Source organism: Lissotriton vulgaris, unplaced genomic scaffold (assembly GCF_964263255.1).
Source record: "Lissotriton vulgaris unplaced genomic scaffold, aLisVul1.2 SCAFFOLD_1798, whole genome shotgun sequence".
In the NCBI taxonomy this organism is placed as follows: Eukaryota; Metazoa; Chordata; class Amphibia; order Caudata; family Salamandridae; genus Lissotriton; species Lissotriton vulgaris.
The window spans coordinates 22460-48431 of NW_028246531.1; the positions used below are offsets into that span (position 1 = coordinate 22460).

At 49.7% G+C, this 25972-nt stretch overlaps 3 protein-coding genes across 3 annotated transcripts; 1 reads left to right on the top strand and 2 right to left on the bottom strand.

Annotated features, from left to right (window-relative positions):
• Positions 1-4: 4 nt before the first annotated feature.
• LOC147665889 (histone H2B 1.2-like) lies at positions 5-574 on the top strand. The gene has a single exon (XM_086949425.1). It carries the CDS (start codon positions 20-22, stop codon positions 398-400), a length of 381 nt encoding a protein of 126 aa, XP_086805551.1. The 5' UTR covers positions 5-19; the 3' UTR covers positions 401-574.
• Positions 575-1113: 539 nt separating this feature from the next.
• On the bottom strand, positions 1114-1539 carry LOC147665890 (histone H3). Its single transcript, XM_086949409.1, has one exon. The coding sequence runs from the start codon at positions 1522-1524 to the stop codon at positions 1114-1116; it is 411 nt and encodes a 136-aa protein (XP_086805535.1). The 5' UTR covers positions 1525-1539.
• Positions 1540-2415: 876 nt separating this feature from the next.
• LOC147665891 (histone H1.01-like) lies at positions 2416-3138 on the bottom strand. The gene has a single exon (XM_086949410.1). It carries the CDS (start codon positions 3111-3113, stop codon positions 2466-2468), a length of 648 nt encoding a protein of 215 aa, XP_086805536.1. The 5' UTR covers positions 3114-3138; the 3' UTR covers positions 2416-2465.
• Between the last annotated feature and the right edge of the window lie 22834 nt (positions 3139-25972).

Consider the following 25972-nt stretch of genomic DNA (forward strand, 5'->3'; position numbering starts at 1 on the left):
CAGTGAAAGATTGTCGACCATGCCTGAACCAGCCAAGTCCGCGCCGGCTCCCAAGAAGGGCTCCAAGAAAGCGCTCTCCAAGCCGCCCAAGAAGGACGGGAAGAAGCGCAAGAGGAGCAGGAAGGAAAGCTACGCCATCTACATTTACAAAGTGATGAAGCAGGTGCACCCGGACACCGGCATCTCCTCCAAGGCCATGGGCATCATGAACTCCTTCGTGAACGACATCTTCGAGCGCATCGCTGTAGAGTCTTCCAGGCTGGCCCACTACAACTCGCGGCGCACCATCACCTCCCGGGAGATCCAGACCGCAGTCCGCCTTCTGCTGCCCGGAGAGCTGGCCAAGCACGCCGTGTCGGAGGGCACCAAGGCCGTCACCAAGTACACCAGCGCCAAGTAAGGCCTCCAGGCGCACCCCAACGAACACAACGGCTCTTTTAAGGGCCAACCACCTCCTCCCCTAAGAGCTAATGTGCTTCTAATATGACAGAAGAATGTGTGTTTTATAATGGTAATGTTGAGCAGCAGAAAGGCCCGCTCTCACGGGGCTTGCTGCAGACCGAGGGACGCCGGAGCAGGCAACCCGTTTAGCCTCTTTAAATAAATGTCTATCTGAATGAGCCCTCGTTGGGACAAAGTGTCACATAAGCAATGTAACGATGACGTTAAAGAAATCCACTCGGATTTCACACAGCTGCCCGCAGGCTTATTGTTTCCCGTGCCACGGGCGAAATGCTGTAATGTGTGCGGGTTGTACTTTAAGACCGAGGGGAACGGCTATAAAACGCTCGCGAAATCAAACACATGAACCCGATGTACCGGTGCCATAGCGCTGGCTTGTGGCCAGCGGAACCCTACAAAACCCTCTTCCCCCCCCCCCCCCAAAAAAAAAAGCGTTTTCATTAAATGGACATATTGAAGAGGTGTTTGTGCACTGTGAACACAAAGTGCTCTGGTCTCCCCAGAGCCGGTACAAGTTGCTCGGTGCTCGTGGTACTCACAGCCCACCCTCCTTAACCTGTAGAACATGCCATGGCAGAGAAGATAAGCTCGTAGGTGACAGGGTGGTGGCCCTTAAAAGAGCCGTTGTGGTGGTGGTTCGGGTCGGTCGCCTTAGGCCCTCTCGCCTCGGATGCGACGTGCCAGCTGGATGTCCTTGGGCATGATGGTCACCCTCTTGGCATGGATGGCGCACAGGTTGGTGTCCTCGAAGAGCCCGACCAGGTAGGCCTCGCTGGCCTCCTGCAGGGCCATGACGGCGGAGCTCTGGAAGCGCAGGTCGGTCTTGAAGTCCTGGGCGATCTCCCTCACCAAGCGCTGGAAGGGCAGCTTGCGGATGAGGAGCTCGGTGGACTTCTGGTAGCGGCGGATCTCGCGGAGAGCCACGGTGCCGGGCCGGTAGCGGTGAGGCTTCTTGACTCCGCCGGTGGCAGGCGCGCTCTTGCGGGCTGCCTTGGTGGCCAGCTGCTTGCGGGGCGCTTTGCCGCCGGTGGACTTGCGGGCTGTCTGCTTGGTGCGTGCCATGGCGGGAGCGGTCTCTCTCAGCGACTAGCGAGGAAGAATGGCGTCTACCGGGGAAAGAGCCCTATTTATTGCCTCACAGACGGAGGGCTGCTCTGATTGGCTGAAGAGACCGCCCCACGTTCGAAAATAGCCCGCGGTGTGCAACGATTGGTTACTGAACTGGAGGCTGCAGCCTAGCTGTCCAATGAGCTCCGGATCAAAGAGAACCCTCCGGTTGGATGATGTACGTTGGAGCCGGAGCCGGAGCCCGCGTCTCGGCCAGCCTTTGTCTCCGTGTCCGTCCATCCACTTGTAGTCAGGCGGACGACTCGACCCCGGTCAACCCGGAGAGGAGCCCGCGATGTCATAAGCACACTGCCCTTGGTCACCCTGGAACACTCCCCCGTTACCTGCGCTCGATTGAAAGTTCACAGTCGTCTGCTTTATGCAGACACTATATCGAGTCTGCCCGGGTACAGTGAAAACACCAACACCAACACACACACGTTTATAACAAGCCAAGGTCTTATAACCCCCAGTCCCCCTTTTTAGCCGCCCCTGCTCACCCTGGAACACTCCCCCGTTACCTGCGCTCGATTGAAAGTTCACAATCGTCTGCTTTATGCAGACACTATTTCGAGTCTGGCCGGGTACAGTGAAAGCACAGAGACACACACGTTATTGCACATGTATTATAAACGGAGGTCTTATAACTCCCAGACCCCCTTATTTATTATGTTATACCGATTTCAATCCACACAGCACCGAAAGAGCCGTTTATATGGCCAAGATCACACGCGGCACTCGCGTGTGGAAAGGTGCGCTAGGGATGTATTGTGCTGTTTATTTTTGAGGAGTGGGGCATTGGGTGGGTGCAAAGGTGGGCATGAACACGCTCTTTTCTAGACAGGGTGGTGGCCCTTAAAAGAGCCGTTGTGTTTGCAGTGTCTCGGTGCAAGCCCTTACTTCTTCTTGGGCGCTGCCTTTTTGGGCTTCGCTGCTTTGGGCTTGGCTGCCTTGGGTTTGACTACCTTGGCAGGGCTTTTCTTGGCTACTTTGGGCTTCGCCGCCTTGGCTTTCGCTGGGCTCTTGGCAGCCTTCTTGGCGGGGGCAGCCTTGGGCTTCTTGGGGCTCTTGGCTGCCGCTGGCTTCTTGACCTTCTTCGGGCTCTTCTTGACCCCCGCGGGAGCCTTTTTGGGCTTCTTGGCGGCAGAGGCTGCCTTCTTGGCCGCTGGCTTCTTGGTCTTGGCGGCTGACTTCTTGGCCGCCTTCTTGCCCTCCAGCTGCTTCTTATTCACCTTGAAGGATCCTGAGGCCCCGGTGCCCTTCAGCTGGGCTAGGGCGCCTTTGCTGACCAGGCTCTTGAGGGAGACCTTAACGCGGCTCTTGTTCTTGTCCGCATCGTAGCCGGCGGCGGTCAGCGCCTTCTTCAGGGCCACCAGGGAGACTCCCTTCCTCTCGGCCGAGGCGGTCACGCACTTCAAAATCAGATCGGACACGCTGGGACCGGAAGGCTTCTTGGCCTTAGAGGCCCCCGCTGCTTTCTTCTGCTTCTTCTTGGGGGCGACCTCAGCGGGAGGAGCCGCGGCGGCTGGAGCGGTTTCTGCCATTGCAATACAAGTCTCGACGCTGACGCTGTCACAGAACAGAAATGTACCTCCCAGCCCGGGCCCCATGCATATATAGGGAGGAGCCAGCCCCTGATTGGTCCAGAGCAGAGAGGGCTGTGCGAGGCGCCCTCGGCTCTCTGCTCCGAGCTGACTTTTGTGTTTCCTACCATCGGAGTATCTAAGTTTTAAAACACAATCAGTTAAACATATGCTAACATGCACACATGAAAAGAAGCCCAGCTTCAGCCCCTTCCCGTGCCCGCCCCCGTTTCAGCCCACCCCGTCCTCAGAGGCTTGCCATCCGCCGTGAATCTCTGCCCTCCCCCGATGGCTGACGCCTCCGTGCCTGGATTCCCGGTCTCCGGGCCCCTTTTCCCCGGTGCACCCTCGCGCTCTGAGGCCGGGAGCGGCGGCCCACGGGCGGGAGGGGCCTCCTGCAGGGAGCGGGCCCTGTGGCGTCACAATGGGGCTCCAGGGTCTGCGGGGAGCGCGTCCTGCACCGGGCCAAAGTAACACAGGGCTCAGCCGGCCGAGCGCGGGGAGCAGAGATAACGCCAGGGAGACCCGGCCCGGGGGCCAGGGGGGGCCCTCGCCGAGCGCCTGCACCCTCGGCTGTGGCATCCAAGGCTGGAGGGGGGGGGGCTCGGGTCGGGGGACTTTTACAAGCAGCGGGGCACGGTCCGGCATCAAGACTCACGGGCATCACAAGGCGGCTGCGCGCTGGTAGCTTCACATGCAGGCAGAGGGCATTCACTGCCAAGCACCGAGCTGGAGGAGACGGGGGCACACTTAACATAATAAACACACAGTGACTCAATAGAGGCAGGCGGCCGAGTTAGACCTACATGTTTAATGGCACACAGAGTGAGAACAGAGGGTATGAATGCACCTGAAATGGTGACGCCAGTACCTGCATGGAGGCACTCTGCTGAGCTGATTTTCACAGCTGGACTTAGGTTTACATCTCAGGTGACATCTTTGGACGGGACCCGACCATGACAACGCGGTCAAAACACCGCAGTACATTTCGATCGCTGCATTTACAACGCAAGTCTTTTCCACGACTTGCACGGGAGGGCGCTCTAGACTAAGGAATAGTGCGATTTACTATTCCAACACCTTCCCTACCTTACTTAGGCTGGAGTTGGAATAGTAAATCATACCATTCCTAAGTGTAGAGCGCCCTCCCGTGCAAGTCGTGGAAAGCCCCTAAAACAGCAATGTAATGTACCGCAATCTAATTGTTACATCGTACATCCCACAGTACAGAGTGAGGCCTTTGACTATCACTGTTGTATTGAGCTCGATGGCTGGGGACTACTCCTGAATCAAATGGTATGTCAAGAGTGCGACCTGTGCCCACAAATCAGATTCTGCGCCTGGCAGCCTGATTGAGGTCTACTGCTAATTACAGGTTTTCGCCTTATATGTAGGTAGAGGGAAACAAAAAGAAAACACTTCACATAGTCCAAAACGAACATGAACACCATTCACAGTTTCAGATCTTAGCCTTCAGGTACCCTGGCCCATCCCTAGCTTCCAGGAACCTGTTTAAGTAATATACCTGACACTATGAGGTTTCCAGAATAAAGGGGACAAAGTCAGTCCTTCTACCCAGAGATATGGAGCTCCGCACAGGGAAAGATTTCACGTCTTTCCCTGGGATGGAGGTGTAAGAATACAATTCTTCACATGGCCCAAAACTGCACAGAAAATTCAGTCACCATATCAGAATAGAGCCTTCAGGGCACTGGGGCATTTCTAGCCTCCACGGACCCGCTTTAGTGATATTTGTGACATTATGAGGTTTTCAGATTCAAGGGCGCTAAGTCACTCTTTCTACCCAGGGATTTGGAGCTCCACGCAGGGTAAGATTCAAGATTTCCCTCACGGGTGGAGGTGAAGAAATGAAAACACTTCACCTAGCCTAAAAGGTACATGCACCCATTTAAAATATCAGGCCTTGGCCTGCAGAGACATGGGCACATTTCTATCCACCAAACACACGTTTTAGTGATAATTGTGAAATTATGATGTGCTCCTCTGCAAGGGGACAATGGCACTCCTTCTACCCAGAACTACGGAGCTCGGCATAGGGTAAGATTTCAGCCTTTCCCCTTGGAATTGAGGGAAGTGTTTTACTTCTCCGCCTCCTTCCAAGGGGAAAACCTGCGATCTCCCCCTGTGCGTACTTCCATACTCCTTGGTAGAGGGAGCAACTGTATCCCTTTGAAGATTAACATCTCCAAATGTTACATGTATCACAAAAAATGGTGCCTGGAGGTTAGAAATAGGCCAAAGGCATTGCAGGCCTTTCCTGATAATGCAAAGGGGTGAAATACACTTCATTGGGCATGTGAAGTGTTTTGTTGTCACACCACCAGCCAGTGGTGAAACCTGAAATCTTACCCTGTGCTGAGCTCCATAACCCTGGGTAGAAGGTGCAACTTTATCCCCTTGAAGTTGAAAACCTGCATATGTCACAAGCATCAGTAAAACTGGTGCCCGGAGCCTGGAAACAAGCACAAGGCCTTGCAGGCCTTGTCCTGACACTGTAAAGGGGTGCAATTCACTTTATTGACCATGTGAAGTGTTTTCTTTTCACACCTCAAGCCAGAGGAATAACCTGAAATCTTACCCTGCGCAGAGCTCCTTAACCCTGGGTAGAAGGTGTGACTTCCTCCCCTTGCTGCTGCCTGCAGGCTGGAAGTAGGCCCAAGGCCTTGCAGACCTTTCCCTGTAACTGTACAGGGGTTAAATACACTCTGTTGTGTATGTGATTTGTTGGGTTTTCACACATCTAGGCAGGGGTGATACCCGCAATCTTACCCTGCGCGAAGCTCCATAACCCTGGGTCTTCTACCCAGGGTTATCATCCCCTTGAAGCTCAACACCTCCAATTGTCACAAGTATGAGTAAAACTGGTGCCTGGAGGCTGGAAGAAGGCCCAAGGCCCTGCAGGCCTTTTCCTGTAAGTGCAAAGTAGTTAGATACACTTTGCTGAGTATGTGAAGTGCTTTGATTTCAAACCTCCAGCCAGGGGCAAAATCTGAAATCTTACCCTGCGCGGAGTTCCATAACCATGGGTAGAAGGTACAACTTCATCCTCTTGAAGCTTAACACCTCCTAATGTCACAAGTATCAGTAAAACTGCTGCTTGGAGGCTGGAGGTAGGAAAAGGCCTTGCAGACCTTTCCCGGTAACTGTAAAGGGGTTAAATACACTTTGCGGTGTCTGAGATGTGATGGTTATTCACACATCCAGGCAGGGGGGATACCTGAAATCTGACCCTGCGCGAAGCTCCATAACCCTGGTTAGAAGGTACAACTTCATCCCCTTGAAGCTTTACACCTCCAAATGTCACAATAATTGGTTAAACTGGTGCCTGGAAGCTGTAAGTAAGGCCCAAGTCCTTGCAGGCCTTTTCCTGTAACTGCAAAGTAGTTAAATACACTTTGCTGAGTTTGTGAAGTGCTTTGATTTCAAACCTCCAGCCAGGGGCAAACTCTGAAATCGTACCCTGCGCGGAGTTCCATAACCGTGGGTAGAAGGTACAACTTCATCCCCTTGAAGCTTAACACCTCCAAATGTCACAAGATTCTTTAAAACTGCTGCTTGGAGGCTGGAGGTGGGCCCAAGGCCTTGCAGACCTTTCCCTGCAACTGTAAAGGGGTTAAATACACTTTGTGGTGTCTGATATGTGATGGTTATTCACGCATCCAGGCAGGGGGGATACCTGAAATCTGAACCTGCACGGAGCTCCTTAACCCTGGCTAGAAGGTACAACTTCATCCCCTTGAAGCTTTACACCTCCAAATGTCACAAGATTCATTAAAACTGCTGCTTGGATGCTGGAGGTGGGCCCAAGGCCTTGCAGACCTTTCCCTGCAACTGTAAAGGGGTTAAATACACTTTGTGGTGTCTGAGATGTGGTGGTTATTCACACATCCAGGCAGGGGGGATACCTGAAATTTGACCCTGCGCGGAGCTCCATAACCCTGGGTAGAAGGTCCAACTTCATCCCCTTGAAGCTTAACACCTCCAAATGTCACAAGTATCAGTACAAATGGTGCCTGGATGCTGGAAGTAGGCCCATGGCCTTGCAGGCCTTTTCCTGTTACTGCAAAGGAGTTAAATACACTTTGCTGAGTATGTAAAGTGCTTTGTTTGTATACCTCCACCTAGGGGTGAAATCTGAAATCTTACCCTGCGCGGAGCTCCATAACCCTGGGAAGAAGGTACAACTTCATCCCCTTAAAGCTTGACACCACCAAATGTCACAGGTATCAGTAAAACTTGTGCCTGGAGGCTGAAAGTAGGCCCAAGGCCTTGCAGGCCTTTCCTGATACTGCGAATGGGTGGAATACACTTTACTGGGCATGTGAGGTGTTTTGCTTTAACACCTCCAGCCAGGGGTGACATCTGAAATCTTACCCTGCGCGGAGCTCCATAACCCTGGGTAGAAGGGACAACTTCATCCCCTTGAAGCTAAACACCTCCAAATGTCACAAGATTTATCAAAACTGGTGCCTGGATGCTGGAAGTAGTCCCAATGCCTTGCAGGCCTTTTCCTGTAACTGCAAAGGGGTTAAATACACGTTGCTGAGCATGTGAAGTGCTTTGATTTCTAACATCCAGCTAGGGGTGAAATCTGGAATCTTACCCTGCGCGGAGCTCCATAACCCTGGGTCGAAGGTACAACTTCATCCCCTTGAAGCTTAACACCTCCAAATGTCACAAGATTCATTAAAACTGCTGCCTGGAGGCTGGAGGTAGGCCCAAGGCCTTGTAGACCTTTCCCTGTAACTATAAAGGGGTTACATACACTTTGTGGTGTCTGTAATGTGTTGGTTATTCACACATCCAGCTAGGGGTGACATCTGAAATCTTACCCTGCGCGACGCTGCTTAACCCTGGGTAGAAGGTACAACTTCATCCCCTTGAAGATTAAAACCTCCAAATGTCACAAGTATCAGTCAAACTGGTGCCTGGATGCTGGAAGTAGGCCCAAGGCCTTGCAGGCCTTTTCCTGTAACTGAAAAGGAGTTAAATACACTTTGCTGAGTATATGAAGTGCTTTGTTTTCGAACCTCCAGCTAGGGGTGTAATCTGGAATATTACCCTGCGCGGAGCTCCATAACCCTGGGTAGAAGGTGCGACTTCATCCCCTTGAAGCTGAACACCTCCAAATGTCACAAGTATCAGTAAAACTGGTGCCTGGATGCTGGAAGTAGGCCTAATGCCATTCAGGCCTTTTCCTGTAACGGTACAGGGGTTAAACACACTCTGGTGTGTATGTGATTTGTTGGGTTTACGCACATCTAGGCAGGGGTGATACCTGCAATCTTACCCTGCTCGGAGCTCCATAACCCTGGGCAGAAGGTACAACTTCACCCCCTTGCAGATTAAAACCTCCAAATGTCGCAAGGTTCATGAAAACTGCTGGCTGGAGGTAGGCCCAAGGCCTTGCAGACCTTTCCCTGTAACTGTAAAGGGGTTAAATACACTTTGTGGTGTCTGAGATGTGTTGGTTATTTACACATCCAGGCAGGGGTGATACCTGAAATCTTACCCTGCGCGGAGCTCCATAACCCTGGGTAGAAGGTACACCTTCATCCCCTTGAAGGTTAACACCTCCAAATGTCACAAGTATCAGTAAAACTGGTGCCTGGATGCTGGAAGTAGGCCCAAGGCCTTGCGGGCCTTTTCCTGTTACTGCAAAGGAGTTAAAAACACTTTGCTGAGTATGTGAAATGCTTTGTTTTCAAACGTGCAACTAGGGGTAAAGTCTGGAATCTTACCCTGTGCGGAGCTTCATAACTCTGGGTGGAAGGTACAACTTCATCCCCTTGAAGCTTAACACCTCCAAATGTCACAAGATTCATTAAAACTGCTGCCTGGCGGCTGGAGGTAGGCCAAAGGCCTTGCAGACCTTTCCCTGTAACTGTAAAGGGGTTAAATACACGTTGTGGTGTCTGTAATGTGTTGGTTATTCACACAACCAGGCAGGGATGATACCTGAAATCTTACCCTGCGTGGAGCTCCATATCCCTGGGTAGAAGGGACAACTTCATCCCCTTGAAGCTTAACACCTCCAAATGTCACAAGATTCTTTAAAACTGCTGCCTGGAGGCTGGAGGTAGGCCCAAGGCCTTGCAGACCTTTCCCTGTAACTGTACAGGGGTTAAATACACTCTGTTGTGTATGTGATTTGTTGGGTTTTCACACATCTAGGCAGGGGTGATACCTGCAATCTTACCCTGCGCTGAGCTCCATAACCCTGGGTAGAAGGTACAACTTCATCCCCTGGAAGCTTAACACCTACAATTGTCACAAGTATCAGTAAAACCGGTGCCTGGATGCTGGAAGTAGGCCCAAGGCCTTGCACGACTACCCTGATACTGTGAAGGGGTGGAATACACTTTATTGGGCATGTGAAGTGTTTTGCTTTCACATCTCCAGCCAGGGGTGAAACCTGAAAACCTACCCTGCGCTGAGCTCCATAACCCTGGGCAGACGATGTGACTTCTTCCCCTTAAAGCTTGACACCACCAAATGTCACAGGTATCAGTAAAACTTGTGCCTGGAGGCTGGAAGTAGGCCCAAGGCCTTGCAGGCCTTTCCTGATACTGTGAATGGGTGGAATACACTTTACTGGGCATGTGAGGTGTTTTGCTTTAACACCTCCAGCCAGGGGTGACACCTAAAATCTTACCCTGCGCGGAGCTCCATAACCCTGGGTAGAATGTACAACTTCATCCCCTTGAAGCTTAACACCTCCAAATTTCACAAGTATCAGTAAAACTGGTGCCTGGATTCTGGAAGCAGGCCCAGGACCTTGCAGGCCTTTTCCTGTTACTCTAAAGGAGTTAAATAAACTTTGCTGAGTATGTAAAGTGCTTTGTTTTCATACCTCCATCTAGGGGTAAAATCTGAAATCTTACCCTCTGCGGAGCTCCATAACCCTGGGTAGAAGGTACAACTTCATCCCCTTGGAGCTTAACACCTCCAAATGTCACAAGTATCAGTAAAACTGGTGCTCGGATGCTGGAAGTAGGCCTAATGCCATGCAGGCCTTTTCCTGTAACTGTACAGGGGTTAAACACACTCTGTTGTGTATGTGATTTGTTGGGTTTTCGCACATCTAGGCAGGGGTGATACCTGCAATCTTACCCTGCGCGGAGCTCCATAACCCTGGGCAGAAGGTACAACTTCACCCCCTTGAAGATTAACACCTCCAAATGTCGCAAGATTCATGAAAACTGCTGCCTGGAGGCTGGAGGTAGGCCCAAGGCCTTGCAGACCTTTCCCTGTAACTGTAAAGGGGTTAAATACACTTTGTGGTGTCTGAGATGTGTTGGTTATTCACACATCCAGGCAGGGGTGATACCTGAAATCTTACCCTGCGCGGAGCTCCATAACCCAGGGCAGAAGGTACAACTTCACCCCCTTGAAGATTAACACCTCCAAATGTCACAAGATTCATTAAAACTGCTGCCTGGAGGCTGGAGGTAGGCCCAAGGCCTTGCAGACCTTTCCCTGTAACTATAAAGGGGTTACATACACTTTGTGGTGTCTGTAATGTGTTGGTTATTCACACATCCAGCTAGGGGTGACATCTGAAATCTTACCCTGCGCGACGCTGCCTAACCCTGGGTAGAAGGTACAACTTCATCCCCTTGAAGATTAAAACCTCCAAATGTCACAAGTATCAGTCAAACTGGTGCCTGGATGCTGGAAGTAGGCCCAAGGCCTTGCAGGCCTTTCCTGTAACTGAAAAGGAGTTAAATACACTTTGCTGAGTATATGAAGTGTTTTGTTTTCGAACCTCCAGCTAGGGGTGTAATCTGGAATATTACCCTGCGCGGAGCTCCATAACCCTGGGTAGAAGGTGCGACTTTATCCCCTTGAAGCTGAACACCTCCAAATGTCACAAGTATCACAAAAACAGGTGCCTGGAGGCTGGAAACAGGCACAAGGTCATGCAGGCCTTGTCCTGATACTGTAAAGGAGTGAAATACACTTTGTCGTGTATGGTTAGTGTTCTATTTTCACACCTCCAGCTTGGGGTTAAACCTGAAATCTTACCCTGCACGGAGCTCCATAACCCTGGGTAGAAGGTGCGACTTCATCCCCTTGAAGCTGAACACACTCCAAATGTCTCAAGTATCACAAAAACAGGTGCCTGGAGGCTGGAAAAAGGCACAAGGCCTTGCAGGCCTTTCCTGATACTGTGAAGGGGTGAAATACACTATATTGGGCTTGTGAAGTGTTTTGCTTTAAAACATCCAGCTAGGGGTGAAACTTTAAATCTTACCCTGCGCTGAGCTCCATAACCCTGGGTAGAAGGTGCGACTTCATCCCCTTGAAGATTAAAACCTCCAAATGTCACAAGTATCAGTAAAACTGGTGCCTGGATGCTGGAAGTAGGCCCAAGGCCTTGCGGGCCTTTTCCTGTTACTGCAAAGGAGTTAAAAACACTTTGCTGAGTATGTGAAGTGCTTTGTTTTCAAACGTGCAGCTAGGGGTGAAGTCCGGAATCTTACCCTGTGCGGAGCTTCATAACTCTGGGTGGAAGGTACATTTTCATCCCCTTGAAGCTTAACACCTCCAAATGTCACAAGATTCATTAAAACTGCTGCCTGGAGGCTGGAGGTAGGCCAAAGGCCTTGCAGACCTTTCCCTGTAACTGTAAAGGGGTTAAATACACGTTGTGGTGTCTGTAATGTGTTGGTTATTCACACATCCAGGCAGGGGTGATACCTGAAATCTTACCCTGCGTGGAGCTCCATATCCCTGCGTAGAAGGGACAACTTCATCCCCTTGAAGCTTAACACCTCCAAATGTCACAAGATTCTTTAAAACTGCTGCCTGGAGGCTGGAGGTAGGCCCAAGGCCTTGCAGACCTTTCCCTGTAATTGTACAGGGGTTAAATACACTCTGTTGTGTATGTGATTTGTTGGGTTTTCACACATCTAGGCAGGGGTGATACCTGCAATCTTACCCTGCGCGGAGCTCCATAACCCTGGGTAGAAGGTACAACTTCATCCCCTGGAAGCTTAACACCTACAATTGTCACAAGTATCAGTAAAAGCGGTGCCTGGATGCTGGAAGTAGGCCCAAGGCCTTGCACGACTACCCTGATACTGTGAAGGGGTGGAATACACTTTATTGGGCATGTGAAGTGTTTTGCTTTCACATCTCCAGCCAGGGGTGAAACCTGAAAACGTACCCTGCGCTGAGCTCCATAACCCTGGGTAGAAGATGTGACTTCTTCCCCTTAAAGCTTGACACCACCAAATGTCACAGGTATCAGTAAAACTTGTGACTGGAGGCTGGAAGTAGGCCCAAGGCCTTGCAGGCCTTTCCTGATACTGTGAATGGGTGGAATACACTTTACTGGGCATGTGAGGTGTTTTGCTTTAACACCTCCAGCCAGGGGTGACACCTAAAATCTTACCGTGCGCGGAGCTCCATAACCCTGGGTAGAATGTACAACTTCATCCCCTTGAAGCTTAACACCTCCAAATGTCACAAGTATCAGTAAAACTGGTGCCTGGATGCTGGAAGTAGGCCTAATGCCATGCAGGCCTTTTACTGTAACTGTACAGGGGTTAAACACACTCTGTTGTGTATGTGATTTGTTGGGTTTTCGCACATCTAGGCAGGGGTGATACCTGCAATCTTACCCTGCGCGGAGCTCCATAACCCTGGGCAGAGGGTACAACTTCACCCCCTTGAAGATTAACACCTCCAAATGTCGCAAGATTCATGAAAACTACTGCCTGGAGGCTGGAGGTAGGCCAAAGGCCTTGCAGACCTTTCCCTGTAACTGTAAAGGGGTTAAATACACGTTGTGGTGTCTGAGATGTGTTGGTTATTCACACATCCAGGCAGGGGTGATACCTGAAATCTTACCCTGCGTGGAGCTCCAAATCCCTGGGTAGAAGGGACAACTTCATCCCCTTGAAGCTTTACACCTCCAAATGTCACAAGATTCTTTAAAACTGCTGCCTGGAGGCTGGAGGTAGGCCCAAGGCCTTGCAGACCTTTCCCTGTAACTGTACAGGGGTTAAATACACTCTGTTGTGTATGTGATTTGTTGGGTTTTCACATATCTAGGCAGGGGTGATACCTGCAATCTTACCCTGCGCGGAGCTCCATAACCCTGGGTAGAAGGTACAACTTCATCCCCTGGAAGCTTAACACCTACAATTGTCACAAGTATCAGTAAAACCGGTGCCTGGATGCTGGAAGTAGGCCCAAGGCCTTGCACGACTACCCTGATACTGTGAAGGGGTGGAACACACTTTATTGGGCATGTGAAGTGTTTTGCTTTCACATCTCCAGCCAGGGGTGAAACCTGAAAACCTACCCTGCGCTGAGCTCCATAACCCTGGGCAGACAATGTGACTTCTTCCCCTTAAAGCTTGACACCACCAAATGTCACAGGTATCAGTAAAACTTGTGCCTGGAGGCTGGAAGTAGGCCCAAGGCCTTGCAGGCCTTTCCTGATACTGCAAATGGGTGGAATACACTTTACCGGGCTTGTGAGATGTTTTGCTTTAACACCTCCAGCCAGGGGTGACATCTGAAATCTTACCCTGCGCGGAGCTCCATAACCCTGGGTAGAAGGGACAACTTCATCCCCTTGAAGGTTAACACCTCCAAGTGGCACAATAATCAGTAAAACTGTTGCCTGGAGGCTGTAAGTAGTGACACGGCCTTGCAGACCTTTCCCTGTAACTGTAAAGGGGTTAAATACACTTTGTGGTTTCAGTAATGTGTTGGTTATTCTCACATCCAGGCAGGGGTGATACCTGAAATCTTACCCTGCGCGGAGCTCTGTAACCCTGGGTAGAAGGTACAACTTCATCCCCTTGAAGCTTAACACCTCCAAATGTCACAAGTATCAGTAAAACTGGTGCCTGGATGCAGGGAGTAGGCCCAGGGCCTTGCAGGCCTTTTCCTGGAACTGCAAAGGAGATAAATACACTTTGCTGAGTATGTAAAGTGCTTTCTTTTCAAACGTGCAGCTAGGGGTGACATCTGAAATCTTACCCTGCGCGGAGCTCCATAACCCTGGGTAGAAGGTACAACTTCATCCCCTTGAAGCTTAACACCTCCAAATGTCACAAGATTTATTAAAACTGCTGCCTGGAGGCAGGCCCAAGGCCTTGCAGACCTTTCCCTGTAACTGTAAAGGGGTTACGTACACTTTGTGGTGTCTGTAATGTGTTGGTTATTCACACATCCAGCTAGGGGTGATACCTGCAATCTTACCCTGCGCGGAGCTCCATAACCCTGGGTAGAAGGTACAACTTCATCCCCTGGAAGCTTAACACCTACAATTGTCACAAGTATCAGTAAAACCGGTGCCTGGATGCTGGAAGTAGGCCCAAGGCCTTGCACGACTACCCTGATACTGTGAAGGGGTGGAATACACTTTATTGGGCATGTGAAGTGTTTTGCTTTCACATCTCCAGCCAGGGGTGAAACCTGAAAACCTACCCTGCGCTGAGCTCCATAACCCCGGGCAGAAGATGTGACTTCTTCCCCTTAAAGCTTGACACCACCAAATGTCACAGGTATCAGTAAAACTTGTGCCTGGAGGCTGGAAGTAGGCCCAAGGCCTTGCAGGCCTTTCCTGATACTGCAAATGGGTGGAATACACTTTACTGGGCTTGTGAGATGTTTTGCTTTAACACCTCCAGCCAGGGGTGACATCTGAAATCTTACCCTGCGCGGAGCACCATAACCCTGGGTAGAAGGGACACCTTCATCCCCTTGAAGGTTAACACCTCCAAGTGGCACAATAATTAGTAAAACTGTTGCCTGGAGGCTGTAAGTAGTGACAAGGCCTTGCAGACCTTTCCCTGCAACTGTAAAGGGGTTAAATACACTTTGTGGTGTCTGTAATGTGTTGGTTATTCTCACATCCAGGCAGGGGTGATACCTGAAATCTTGCCCTGCGCGGAGCTCCGTAACCCTGGGTAGAAGGGACACCTTCATCCCCTTGAAGGTTAACACCTCCAAGTGGCACAATAATTAGTAAAACTGTTGCCTGGAGGCTGTAAGTAGTGACAAGGCCTTGCAGACCTTTCCCTGCAACTGTAAAGGGGTTAAATACACTTTGTGGTGTCTGTAATGTGTTGGTTATTCTCACATCCAGGCAGGGGTGATACCTGAAATCTTGCCCTGCGCGGAGCTCCGTAACCCTGGGTAGAAGGAACAACTTCATCCCCTTGAAGCTTAACACCTCCAAATGTCACAAGTATCATTAAAACTGGTGCCTGGATGCAGGAAGTAGGCCCAGGGCCTTGCAGGCCTTTTCCTGGAACTGCAAAGGAGATAAATACACTTTGCTGAGTGTGTAAAGTGCTTTCTTTTCAAACGTGCAGCTAGGGGTGACATCTAAAATCTTACCCTGCGCGGAGCTCCATAACCCTGGGTAGAAGGTACAATTTCATCCCCTTGAAGCTTAACACCTCCAAATGTCACAAGATTCATTAAAACTGCTGCCTGGAGGCTGGAGGTAGGCCTAAGGCCTTGCAGACCTTTCCCTGTAACTGTAAAGGGGTTACATACACTTTGTGGTGTCTGTAATGTGTTGGTTATTCACACATCCAGCTAGGGGTGACATCTGAAATCTTACCCTGCGCGGAGCTCCATAACCCTGGGTAGAAGGTACAACTTCATCCCCTTGAAGGTTAACACCTCCAAGTGGCACAATAATCAGTAAAACTGTTGCCTGGAGGCTGTAAGTAGTGACAAGGCCTTGCAGGCCTTTTCCTGGAACTGCAAAGGAGTTAAATACACTTTGCTGAGTTTGTGAAGTGCTTTGATTTCAAACCTCCAGCCAGGGGCAAAATCTGAAATCTTACCCTGCGCGGAGTTTCATAACCCTGGGTAGAAGGTACAACTTCATCCCCTTGAAGCTTAACACCTCCCAATGTCACAAGTATCAGTATAACTGCTGCTTGGAGGCTGGAGGTAGGACCAAGGCCTTGCAGGCCTTTCCCTGTAACTGTAAAGGGGTTAAATACACTTTGTGGTGTCTGAGATGTGATGGTTATTCACACATCCAGGCAGGGGTGATACCTGAAATCTTACCCTGCGCGGAGCTCCGTAACCCTGGGTAGAAGGTACAACTTCATCCCCTTGAAGGTTAACACCTCCAAATGTCACAAGATTCTTTAAAACTGCTGCCTAGAGGATGGAGGTAGGTCCAAGGCCTTGCAGACCTTTCCCTGTAACTGTACAGGGGTTAAATACACTCTGTTGTGTATGTGATTTGTTGGGTTTTCACACATCTAGGCAGGGGTGATACCTGCAATCTTACCCTGCGCGGAGCTCCATAACCCTGGGTAGAAGGTACAACTTCATCCCCTGGAAGCTTAACACCTACAATTGTCACAAGTATCAGTAAAACCGGTGCCTGGGTGCTGGAAGTAGGCCCAAGGCCTTGCATGACTACCCTGATACTGTGAAGGGGTGGAATACACTTTATTGGGCATGTGAAGTGTTTTGCTTTCACATCTCCAGCCAGGGGTGAAACCTGAAAACTTACCCTGCGCTGAGCTCCATAACCCTGGTTAGAAGATGTGACTTCTTCCCCTTAAAGCTTGACACCACCAAATGTCACAGGTATCAGTAAAACTTGTGCCTGGAGGCTGGAAGTAGGCCCAAGGCCTTGCAGGCCTTTTCCTGGAACTGCAAAGGAGTTAAATACACTTTGCTGAGTATATGAAGTGCTTTGTTTTCAAACCTCCAGCTAGGGGTGTAATCTGGAATCTTACCCTGCGCGGAGCTCCATAACCCTGGGTAGAAGGGACAACTTCTTCCCCTTGCAGCTAAACACCTCCAAATGTCACAAGATTCATTAAAACTACTGCCTGGAGGCTGGAGGTAGGCCCAAGGCCTTGCAGACCTTTCCCTGTAACTGTACAGGGGTAAATACACTCTGTTGTGTATGTGATTTGTTGGGTTTTCACACATCTAGGCAGGGGTGATACCTGCAATCTTACCCTGCGCGGAGCTCTATAACCCTGGGTAGAACGGACAACTTCATCCCCTTGAAGCTTAACGCCTCCAAATGTCAAAAGTATCAGTAAAACTGGTGCCTGGATGCCGGGAGTTGGCCCAAGGCCTTGCATGCTTTTCCCTGTAACTGTAAAGGGGTTAAAAACACTTTGTTGTGTATGTGATGTGTTGGGTTTTTACACATCTAGGAAGGGGTGATACCTGCAATCTTACCCTGCCCGGAGCTCCATAACCCTGGGTAGAAGGTACAACTTTATCCCCTTGAAGCTTAACACCTCCAAATGTCGCAAGATTCATGAAAACTACTGCCTGGAGGCTGGAGGTAGGCCAAAGGCCTTGCAGACCTTTCCCTGTAACTGTAAAGGGGTTAAATACACGTTGTGGTGTCTGAGATGTGTTGGTTATTCACACATCCAGGCAGGGGTGATACCTGAAATCTTACCCTGCGTGGAGCTCCAAATCCCTGGGTAGAAGGGACAACTTCATCCCCTTGAAGCTTTACACCTCCAAATGTCACAAGATTCTTTAAAACTGGTGCCTGGATGCTGGAAGTAGGCCTAATGCCATGCAGGCCTTTTACTGTAACTGTACAGGGGTTAAACACACTCTGTTGTGTATGTGATTTGTTGGGTTTTCGCACATCTAGGCAGGGGTGATACCTGCAATCTTACCCTGCGCGGAGCTCCATAACCCTGGGCAGAAGGTACAACTTCACCCCCTTGAAGATTAACACCTCCAAATGTCGCAAGATTCATGAAAACTACTGCCTGGAGGCTGGAGGTAGGCCAAAGGCCTTGCAGACCTTTCCCTGTAACTGTAAAGGGGTTAAATACACGTTGTGGTGTCTGAGATGTGTTGGTTATTCACACATCCAGGCAGGGGTGATACCTGAAATCTTACCCTGCGTGGAGCTCCAAATCCCTGGGTAGAAGGGACAACTTCATCCCCTTGAAGCTTTACACCTCCAAATGTCACAAGATTCTTTAAAACTGCTGCCTGGAGGCTGGAGGTGGGCCCAAGGCCTTGCAGACCTTTCCCTGTAACTGTACAGGGGTAAATACACTCTGTTGTGTATGTGATTTGTTGGGTTTTCACACATCTAGGCAGGGGTGATACCTGCAATCTTACCCTGCCCGGAGCTCCATAACCCTGGGTAGAAGGTACAACTTTATCCCCTTGAAGCTTAACACCTCCAAATTTCACAAGTATCTGTAAAACTGGTGCCTGGATGCTGGAGGTAGGCCCAGGGCCTTGCAGGCCTTTTCCTGTTACTCTAAAGGAGTTAAATACACTTTGCTGACTATGTAAAGTGCTTTGTTTTCATACCTCCATCTAGGGGTGAAATCTGAAATCTTGCCCTGCGCGGAGCTCCATAACCCTGGGTAGAAGGTACAACGTCATCCCCTTGAAGCTTAACACCTCCAAATGTCACAAGATTCATTAAAATTGCTGCTTGGAGGCTGGAGGTGGGCCCAAGGCCTTGCAGACCTTTCCCTGTAACTGTAAAAGGGTTAAATACACTCTGTGGTGTCTGAGATGTGTTGGTTATTCACACATCCAGGCAGGGGTGATTCCTGAAATCTTACCCTGCGGGGAGCTCCATAACCCTGGGTAGAAGGTACAACTTCATCCCCCTTGAAGCTTAACACCTCCACGTGTCACAAGATTCATGAAAACTGCTGCCTGGAGGCTGGAGGTAGGCCCAAGGCCTCGCAGACCTTTCCCTGTAACTGTACAGGGGTTAAATACACTCTGTTGTGTATGTTATTTGTTGGGTTTCACACATCTAGGCAGGGTTGATACCTGCAATCTCACCCTGCGCGGAGCTCCATAACGGTGGGTAGAAGGTACAACTTCATCCCCTTGAAGCTGAACACCTCCAAATGTCACAAGTATCACAACAACAGGTGCCTGGATGCTGGAAACAGGCACAAGGTCATGCAGGCCTTGTCCTGATACTGTAAAGGAGTGAAATACACTTTGTTGGGTATGGTAAGTGTTTTATTTTCACATCTCCATCCTGGGGTGCAACCTGAAATCTTACCCTGCGCAGAGCTCCATAAACCTGGGTAGAAGGTACAACTTCATCCCCTTGAAGCTGAACACCTCCAAATGTCTCAAGTATCACAAAAACAGGTGCCTGGAGGATGGAAACAGGCACAAGGCCATGCAGGCCTTGTCATGATACTGTAAAGGAGTGAAATACACTTTGTCGTGTATGGTTGGTGTTCTATTTTCACACCTCCAGTTTGGGGTTAAACCTGAAATCTTACCCTGCGCGGAGCTCCATAACCCTGGGTAGAAGGTGGGACTTCATCCCCTTGAAGCTGAACACACTCCAAATGTCTCAAGTATCACAAAAACAGGTGCCTGGAGGCTGGAAACAGGCACAAGGCCTTGCAGGCCTTTTTCTGATACTGTGAAGTGGTGAAATACACAATATTGGGCTTGTGAAGTGTTTTGCTTTAAAACATCCAGCTAGGGGTGAAACTTAAAATCTTACCCTGCGCTGAGATCCATAACCCTGGGTAGAAGGTGCGACTTCATCCCCGTGAAGTTGAAAACCACCAAATGTCACAGGTATCCGTAAAACTGGTGCCTGGATGCTGGAAGTAGGCCCAAGGCCTTGCAGGACTACCCCAATACTGTCAAGGGGTGAAAAACACTTTATTGGGCATGTGAAGTGTTTTTCTTTAACACCTTCAGCCAGGGGTGAAACCTGAAAACTTACCCTGCACTGAGCTCCATAACCCTGTGTAGAAGGTGTGACTTCCTCCCCTTGAAGCTTAACACCACCAAATGTCACAGATATCAGTAACATTGGTGCCTGTTGTCTGGAAGTAGGCCCAAGGCCTAGCAGACCTTTTCCGGTTACTGCAAAGGAGTTCAATACACTTTGCTGAGTATGTAAAGTGCTTTCTTTTCAAACGTGCAGCTAGGGGTGAAATCTGCAATCTTACCCTTCGCGGAGCTCCATAACCCTGGGTAGATGGAGTGACTTCCTCCCCTTGAAGCTTAACACCTCCAAATGTCACAAGATTCATAAAAACTGCTGCCTGGAGGCTGGAGGTAGGCCCAAGGCCTTGCACGACTACCCTGATACTGTGAAGAGGTTGAAAACACTTTATTGGGCATGTGAAGTGTTTTGCTTTCACATCTCCAGCCAGGGGGATAACCTGAAATCTTACCCTGCGCTGGGCTCCTTAACCCTGGGCAGAAGGTGTGACTTCTTCCCCTTAAAGCTTGACACCACCAAATGTCACAGGTATCAGTAAAACTTGTGCCTGGAGGCTGGAAGTAGGCCCAAGGCCTTGCAGGCCTTTCCTGATACTGCGAATGGGTGGAATACACTTTACTGGGCATGTGAGGTGTGTTGCTTTAACACCTCCAGCCAGGGGTGACATCTGAAATCTTACCCTGCGCGGAGCTCCATAACCCTGGGTAGAAGGTACAACTTCATCCCCTTGAAGCTTAACACCTCCAAATGTCACAAGATTCATTACAACTGCTGCCTGGAGGCTGGAGGTAGGCCCAAGGCCTTGCAGACCTTTCCCTGTAACTGTAAATGGGTTACGTACACTTTGTGGTGTCTGTAATGTGTTGGTTATTCACACATCCAGCTAGGGGTGACATCTGAAATCTTACCCTGCGCGGAGCTCCATAACCCTGGGTAGAAGGTACAACTTCATCCCCTTGAAGGTTAACACCTCCAAGTGGCACAATAATCAGTAAAACTGTTGCCTGGAGGCTGTAAGTAGTGACAAGGCCTTGCAGGCCTTTTCCTGTAACTGCAAAGTAGTTAAACACACTTTGCTGAGTTTGTGAAGTGCTTTGATTTCAAACCTCCAGCCAGGGGCAAAATCTGAAATCTTACCCTGCGCGGAGTTCCATAACCCTGGGTAGAAGGTACAAATTCATCCCCTTGAAGCTTAACACCTCCCAATGTCACAAGTATCAGTAAAACTGCTGCTTGGAGGCTGGAGGTAGGACCAAGGCCTTGCAGGCCTTTCCCTGTAACTGTAAAGGGGTTAAATACACTTTGTGGTGTCTGAGATGTGATGGTTATTCACACATCCAGGCAGGGGTGATACCTGAAATCTTACCCTGCGCGGAGCTCCGTAACCCTGGGTAGAAGGTACAACTTCATCCCCTTGAAGGTTAACACCTCCAAATGTCACAAGATTCTTTAAAACTGCTGCCTAGAGGATGGAGGTAGGTCCAAGGCCTTGCAGACCTTTCCCTGTAACTGTACAGGGGTTAAATACACTCTGTTGTGTATGTGATTTGTTGGGTTTTCACACATCTAGGCAGGGGTGATACCTGCAATCTTACCCTGCGCGGAGCTCCATAACCCTGGGTAGAAGGTACAACTTCATCCCCTGGAAGCTTAACACCTACAATTGTCACAAGTATCAGTAAAACCGGTGCCTGGGTGCTGGAAGTAGGCCCAAGGCCTTGCATGACTACCCTGATACTGTGAAGGGGTGGAATACACTTTATTGGGCATGTGAAGTGTTTTGCTTTCACATCTCCAGCCAGGGGTGAAACCTGAAAACTTACCCTGCGCTGAGCTCCATAACCCTGGTTAGAAGATGTGACTTCTTCCCCTTAAAGCTTGACACCACCAAATGTCACAGGTATCAGTAAAACTTGTGCCTGGAGGCTGGAAGTAGGCCCAAGGCCTTGCAGGCCTTTCCTGATACTGTGAATGGGTGGAATACACTTTACTGGGCATGTGAGGTGTTTTGCTTTAACACCTCCAGCCAGGGGTGACACCTAAAATCTTACCCTGCCCGGAGCTCCATAACCCTGGGTAGAATGTACAACTTCATCCCCTTGAAGCTTAACACCTCCAAATTTCACACAAGTATCAGTAAAACTGGTGCCTGGATGCTGGAAGCAGGCCCAGGGCCTTGCAGGCCTTTTCCTGTTACTCTAAAGGAGTTAAATAAACTTTGCTGAGTATGTAAAGTGCTTTGTTTTCATACCTCCATCTAGGGGTAAAATCTGAAATCTTACCCTCAGCGGAGCTCCATAACCCTGGGTAGAAGGTACAACTTCATCCCCTTGAAGCTTAACACCTCCAAATGTCACAAGATTCATTAAAACTGTTGCCTGGAGGCTGGAGGTAGGCCAAAGGCCTTGCAGACCTTTCCCTGTAACTGTAAAGGGGTTAAATACACATTGTGGTGTCTGAGATGTGTTGGTTATTCACACATCCAGGCAGGGGTGATACCTGAAATCTTACCCTGCGTGGAGCTCCATATCCCTGGGTAGAAGGGACAACTTCATCCCCTTGAAGCTTTACACCTTCAAATGTCACAAGATTCTTTAAAACTGCTGCCTGGAGTATGGAGGTAGGCCCAAGGCCTTGCAGACCTTTCCCTGTAACTGTACAGGGGTTAAATACACTCTGTTGTGTATGTGATTTGTTGGGTTTTCACACATCTAGGCAGGGGTGATACCTGCAATCTTACCCTGCGCGGAGCTCCATAACCCTGGGTAGAAGGTACAACTTCATCCCCTGGAAGCTTAACACCTACAATTGTCACAAGTATCAGTAAAACCGGTGCCTGGATGCTGGAAGTAGGCCCAAGGCCTTGCACGACTACCCTGATACTGTGAAGGGGTGGAACACACTTTATTGGGCATGTGAAGTGTTTTGCTTTCACATCTCCAGCCAGGGGTGAAACCTGAAAACCTACCCTGCGCTGAGCTCCATAACCCTGGGCAGACAATGTGACTTCTTCCCCTTAAAGCTTGACACCACCAAATGTCACAGGTATCAGTAAAACTTGTGCCTGGAGGCTGGAAGTAGGCCCAAGGCCTTGCAGGCCTTTCCTGATACTGCAAATGGGTGGAATACACTTTACCGGGCTTGTGAGATGTTTTGCTTTAACACCTCCAGCCAGGGGTGACATCTGAAATCTTACCCTGCGCGGAGCTCCATAACCCTGGGTAGAAGGGACAACTTCATCCCCTTGAAGGTTAACACCTCCAAGTGGCACAATAATCAGTAAAACTGTTGCCTGGAGGCTGTAAGTAGTGACAAGGCCTTGCAGACCTTTCCCTGTAACTGTAAAGGGGTTAAATACACTTTGTGGTTTCTGTAATGTGTTGGTTATTCTCACATCCAGGCAGGGGTGATACCTGAAATCTTACCCTGCGCTGAGCTCCGTAACCCTGGGTAGAAGGTACAACTTCATCCCCTTGAAGCTTAACACCTCCAAATGTCACAAGTATCAGTAAAACTGGTGCCTGGATGCTGGAAGCAGGCCCCGGGCCTTGCAGGCCTTTTCCTGTTACTCTAAAGGAGTTAAATAAACTTTGCTGAGTATGTAAAGTGCTTTGTTTTCATACCTCCATCTAGGGGTAACATCTGAAATCTCACCCTCTGCGGAGCTCCATAACCCTGGGTAGAAGGTAAAACTTCATCCCCTTGAAGCTTAACACCTCCAAATGTCACAAGTATCAGTAAAACTGGTGCCTGGATGCTGGAAGTAGGCCTAATGCCATGCAGGCCTTTTCCTGTAACTGTACAGGGGTTAAACACACTCTGTTGTGTATGTGATTTGTTGGGTTTTCGCACATCTAGGCAGGGGTGATACCTGCAATCTTACCCTGCGCGGAGCGCCATAACCCTGGGCAGAAGGTACAACTTCACCCCCTTGAAGATTAACACCTCCAAATGTCGCAAGATTCATGAAAACTACTGCCTGGAGGCTGGAGGTAGGCCAAAGGCCTTGCAGACCTTTCCCTGTAACTGTAAAGGGGTTAAATACACGTTGTGGTGTCTGAGATGTGTTGGTTATTCACACATCCAGGCAGGGGTGATACCTGAAATCTTACCCTGCGTGGAGATCCATATCCCTGGGTAGAAGGGACAACTTCATCCCCTTGAAGCTTTACACCTCCAAATGTCACAAGATTCTTTAAAACTGCTGCCTGGAGGCTGGAGGTAGGCCCAAGGCCTTGCAGACCTTTCCCTGTAACTGTACAGGGGTTAAATACACTCTGTTGTGTATGTGATTTGTTGGGTTTTCACACATCTAGGCAGGGGTGATACCTGCAATCTTACCCTGCGCGGAGCTCCATAACCCTGGGTAGAAGGTACAACTTCATCCCCTGGAAGCTTAACACCTACAATTGTCACAAGTATCAGTAAAACCGGTGCCTGGATGCTGGAAGTAGGCCCAAGGCCTTGCACAACTACCCTGATACTGTGAAGGGGTGGAATACACTTTATTCGGCATGTGAAGTGTTTTGCTTTCACATCTCCAGCCAGGGGTGAAACCTGAAAACCTACCTTGCGCTGAGCTCCATAACCCTGGGCAGACGATGTGACTTCTTCCCCTTAAAGCTTGACACCACCAAATGTCACAGGTATCAGTAAAACTTGTGCCTGGAGGCTGGAAGTAGGCCCAAGGCCTTGCAGGCCTTTCCTGATACTGCAAATGGGTGGAATACACTTTACCGGGCTTGTGAGATGTTTTGCTTTAACACCTCCAGCCAGGGGTGACATCTGAAATCTTACCCTGCGCGGAGCTCCATAACCCTGGGTAGAAGGGACAACTTCATCCCCTTGAAGGTTAACACCTCCAAGTGGCACAATAATCAGTAAAACTGTTGCCTGGAGGCTGTAAGTAGTGACAAGGCCTTGCAGACCTTTCCCTGTAACTGTAAAGGGGTTAAATACACGTTGTGGTGTCTGTAATGTGTTGGTTATTCACACAACCAGGCAGGGATGATACCTGAAATCTTACCCTGCGTGGAGCTCCATATCCCTGGGTAGAAGGGACAACTTCATCCCCTTGAAGCTTTACACCTCCAAATGTCACAAGATTCTTTAAAACTGCTGCCTGGAGGCTGGAGGTAGGCCCAAGGCCTTGCAGACCTTTCCCTGTAACTGTACAGGGGTTAAATACACTCTGTTGTGTATGTGATTTGTTGGGTTTTCACACATCTAGGCAGGGGTGATACCTGCAATCTTACCCTGCGCGGAGCTCCATAACCATGGGTAGAAGGTACAACTTCATCCCCTGGAAGCTTAACACCTACAATTGTCACAAGTATCAGTAAAACCGGTGCCTGGATGCTGGAAGTAGGCCCAAGGCCTTGCACGACTACCCTGATACTGTGAAGGGGTGGAATACACTTTATTGGGCATGTGAAGTGTTTTGCTTTCACATCTCCAGCCAGGGGTGAAACCTGAAAACGTACCCTGCGCTGAGCTCCATAACCCTGGGTAGAAGATGTGACTTCTTCCCCTTAAAGCTTGACACCACCAAATGTCACAGGTATCAGTAAAACTTGTGACTGGAGGCTGGAAGTAGGCCCAAGGCCTTGCAGGCCTTTCCTGATACTGTGAATGGGTGGAATACACTTTACTGGGCATGTGAGGTGTTTTGCTTTAACACCTCCAGCCAGGGGTGACACCTAAAATCTTACCGTGCGCGGAGCTCCATAACCCTGGGTAGAATGTACAACTTCATCCCCTTGAAGCTTAACACCTCCAAATGTCACAAGTATCAGTAAAACTGGTGCCTGGATGCTGGAAGTAGGCCTAATGCCATGCAGGCCTTTTACTGTAACTGTACAGGGGTTAAACACACTCTGTTGTGTATGTGATTTGTTGGGTTTTCGCACATCTAGGCAGGGGTGATACCTGCAATCTTACCCTGCGCGGAGCTCCATAACCCTGGGCAGAAGGTACAACTTCACCCCCTTGAAGATTAACACCTCCAAATGTCGCAAGATTCATGAAAACTACTGGCTGGAGGTAGGCCAAAGGCCTTGCAGACCTTTCCCTGTAACTG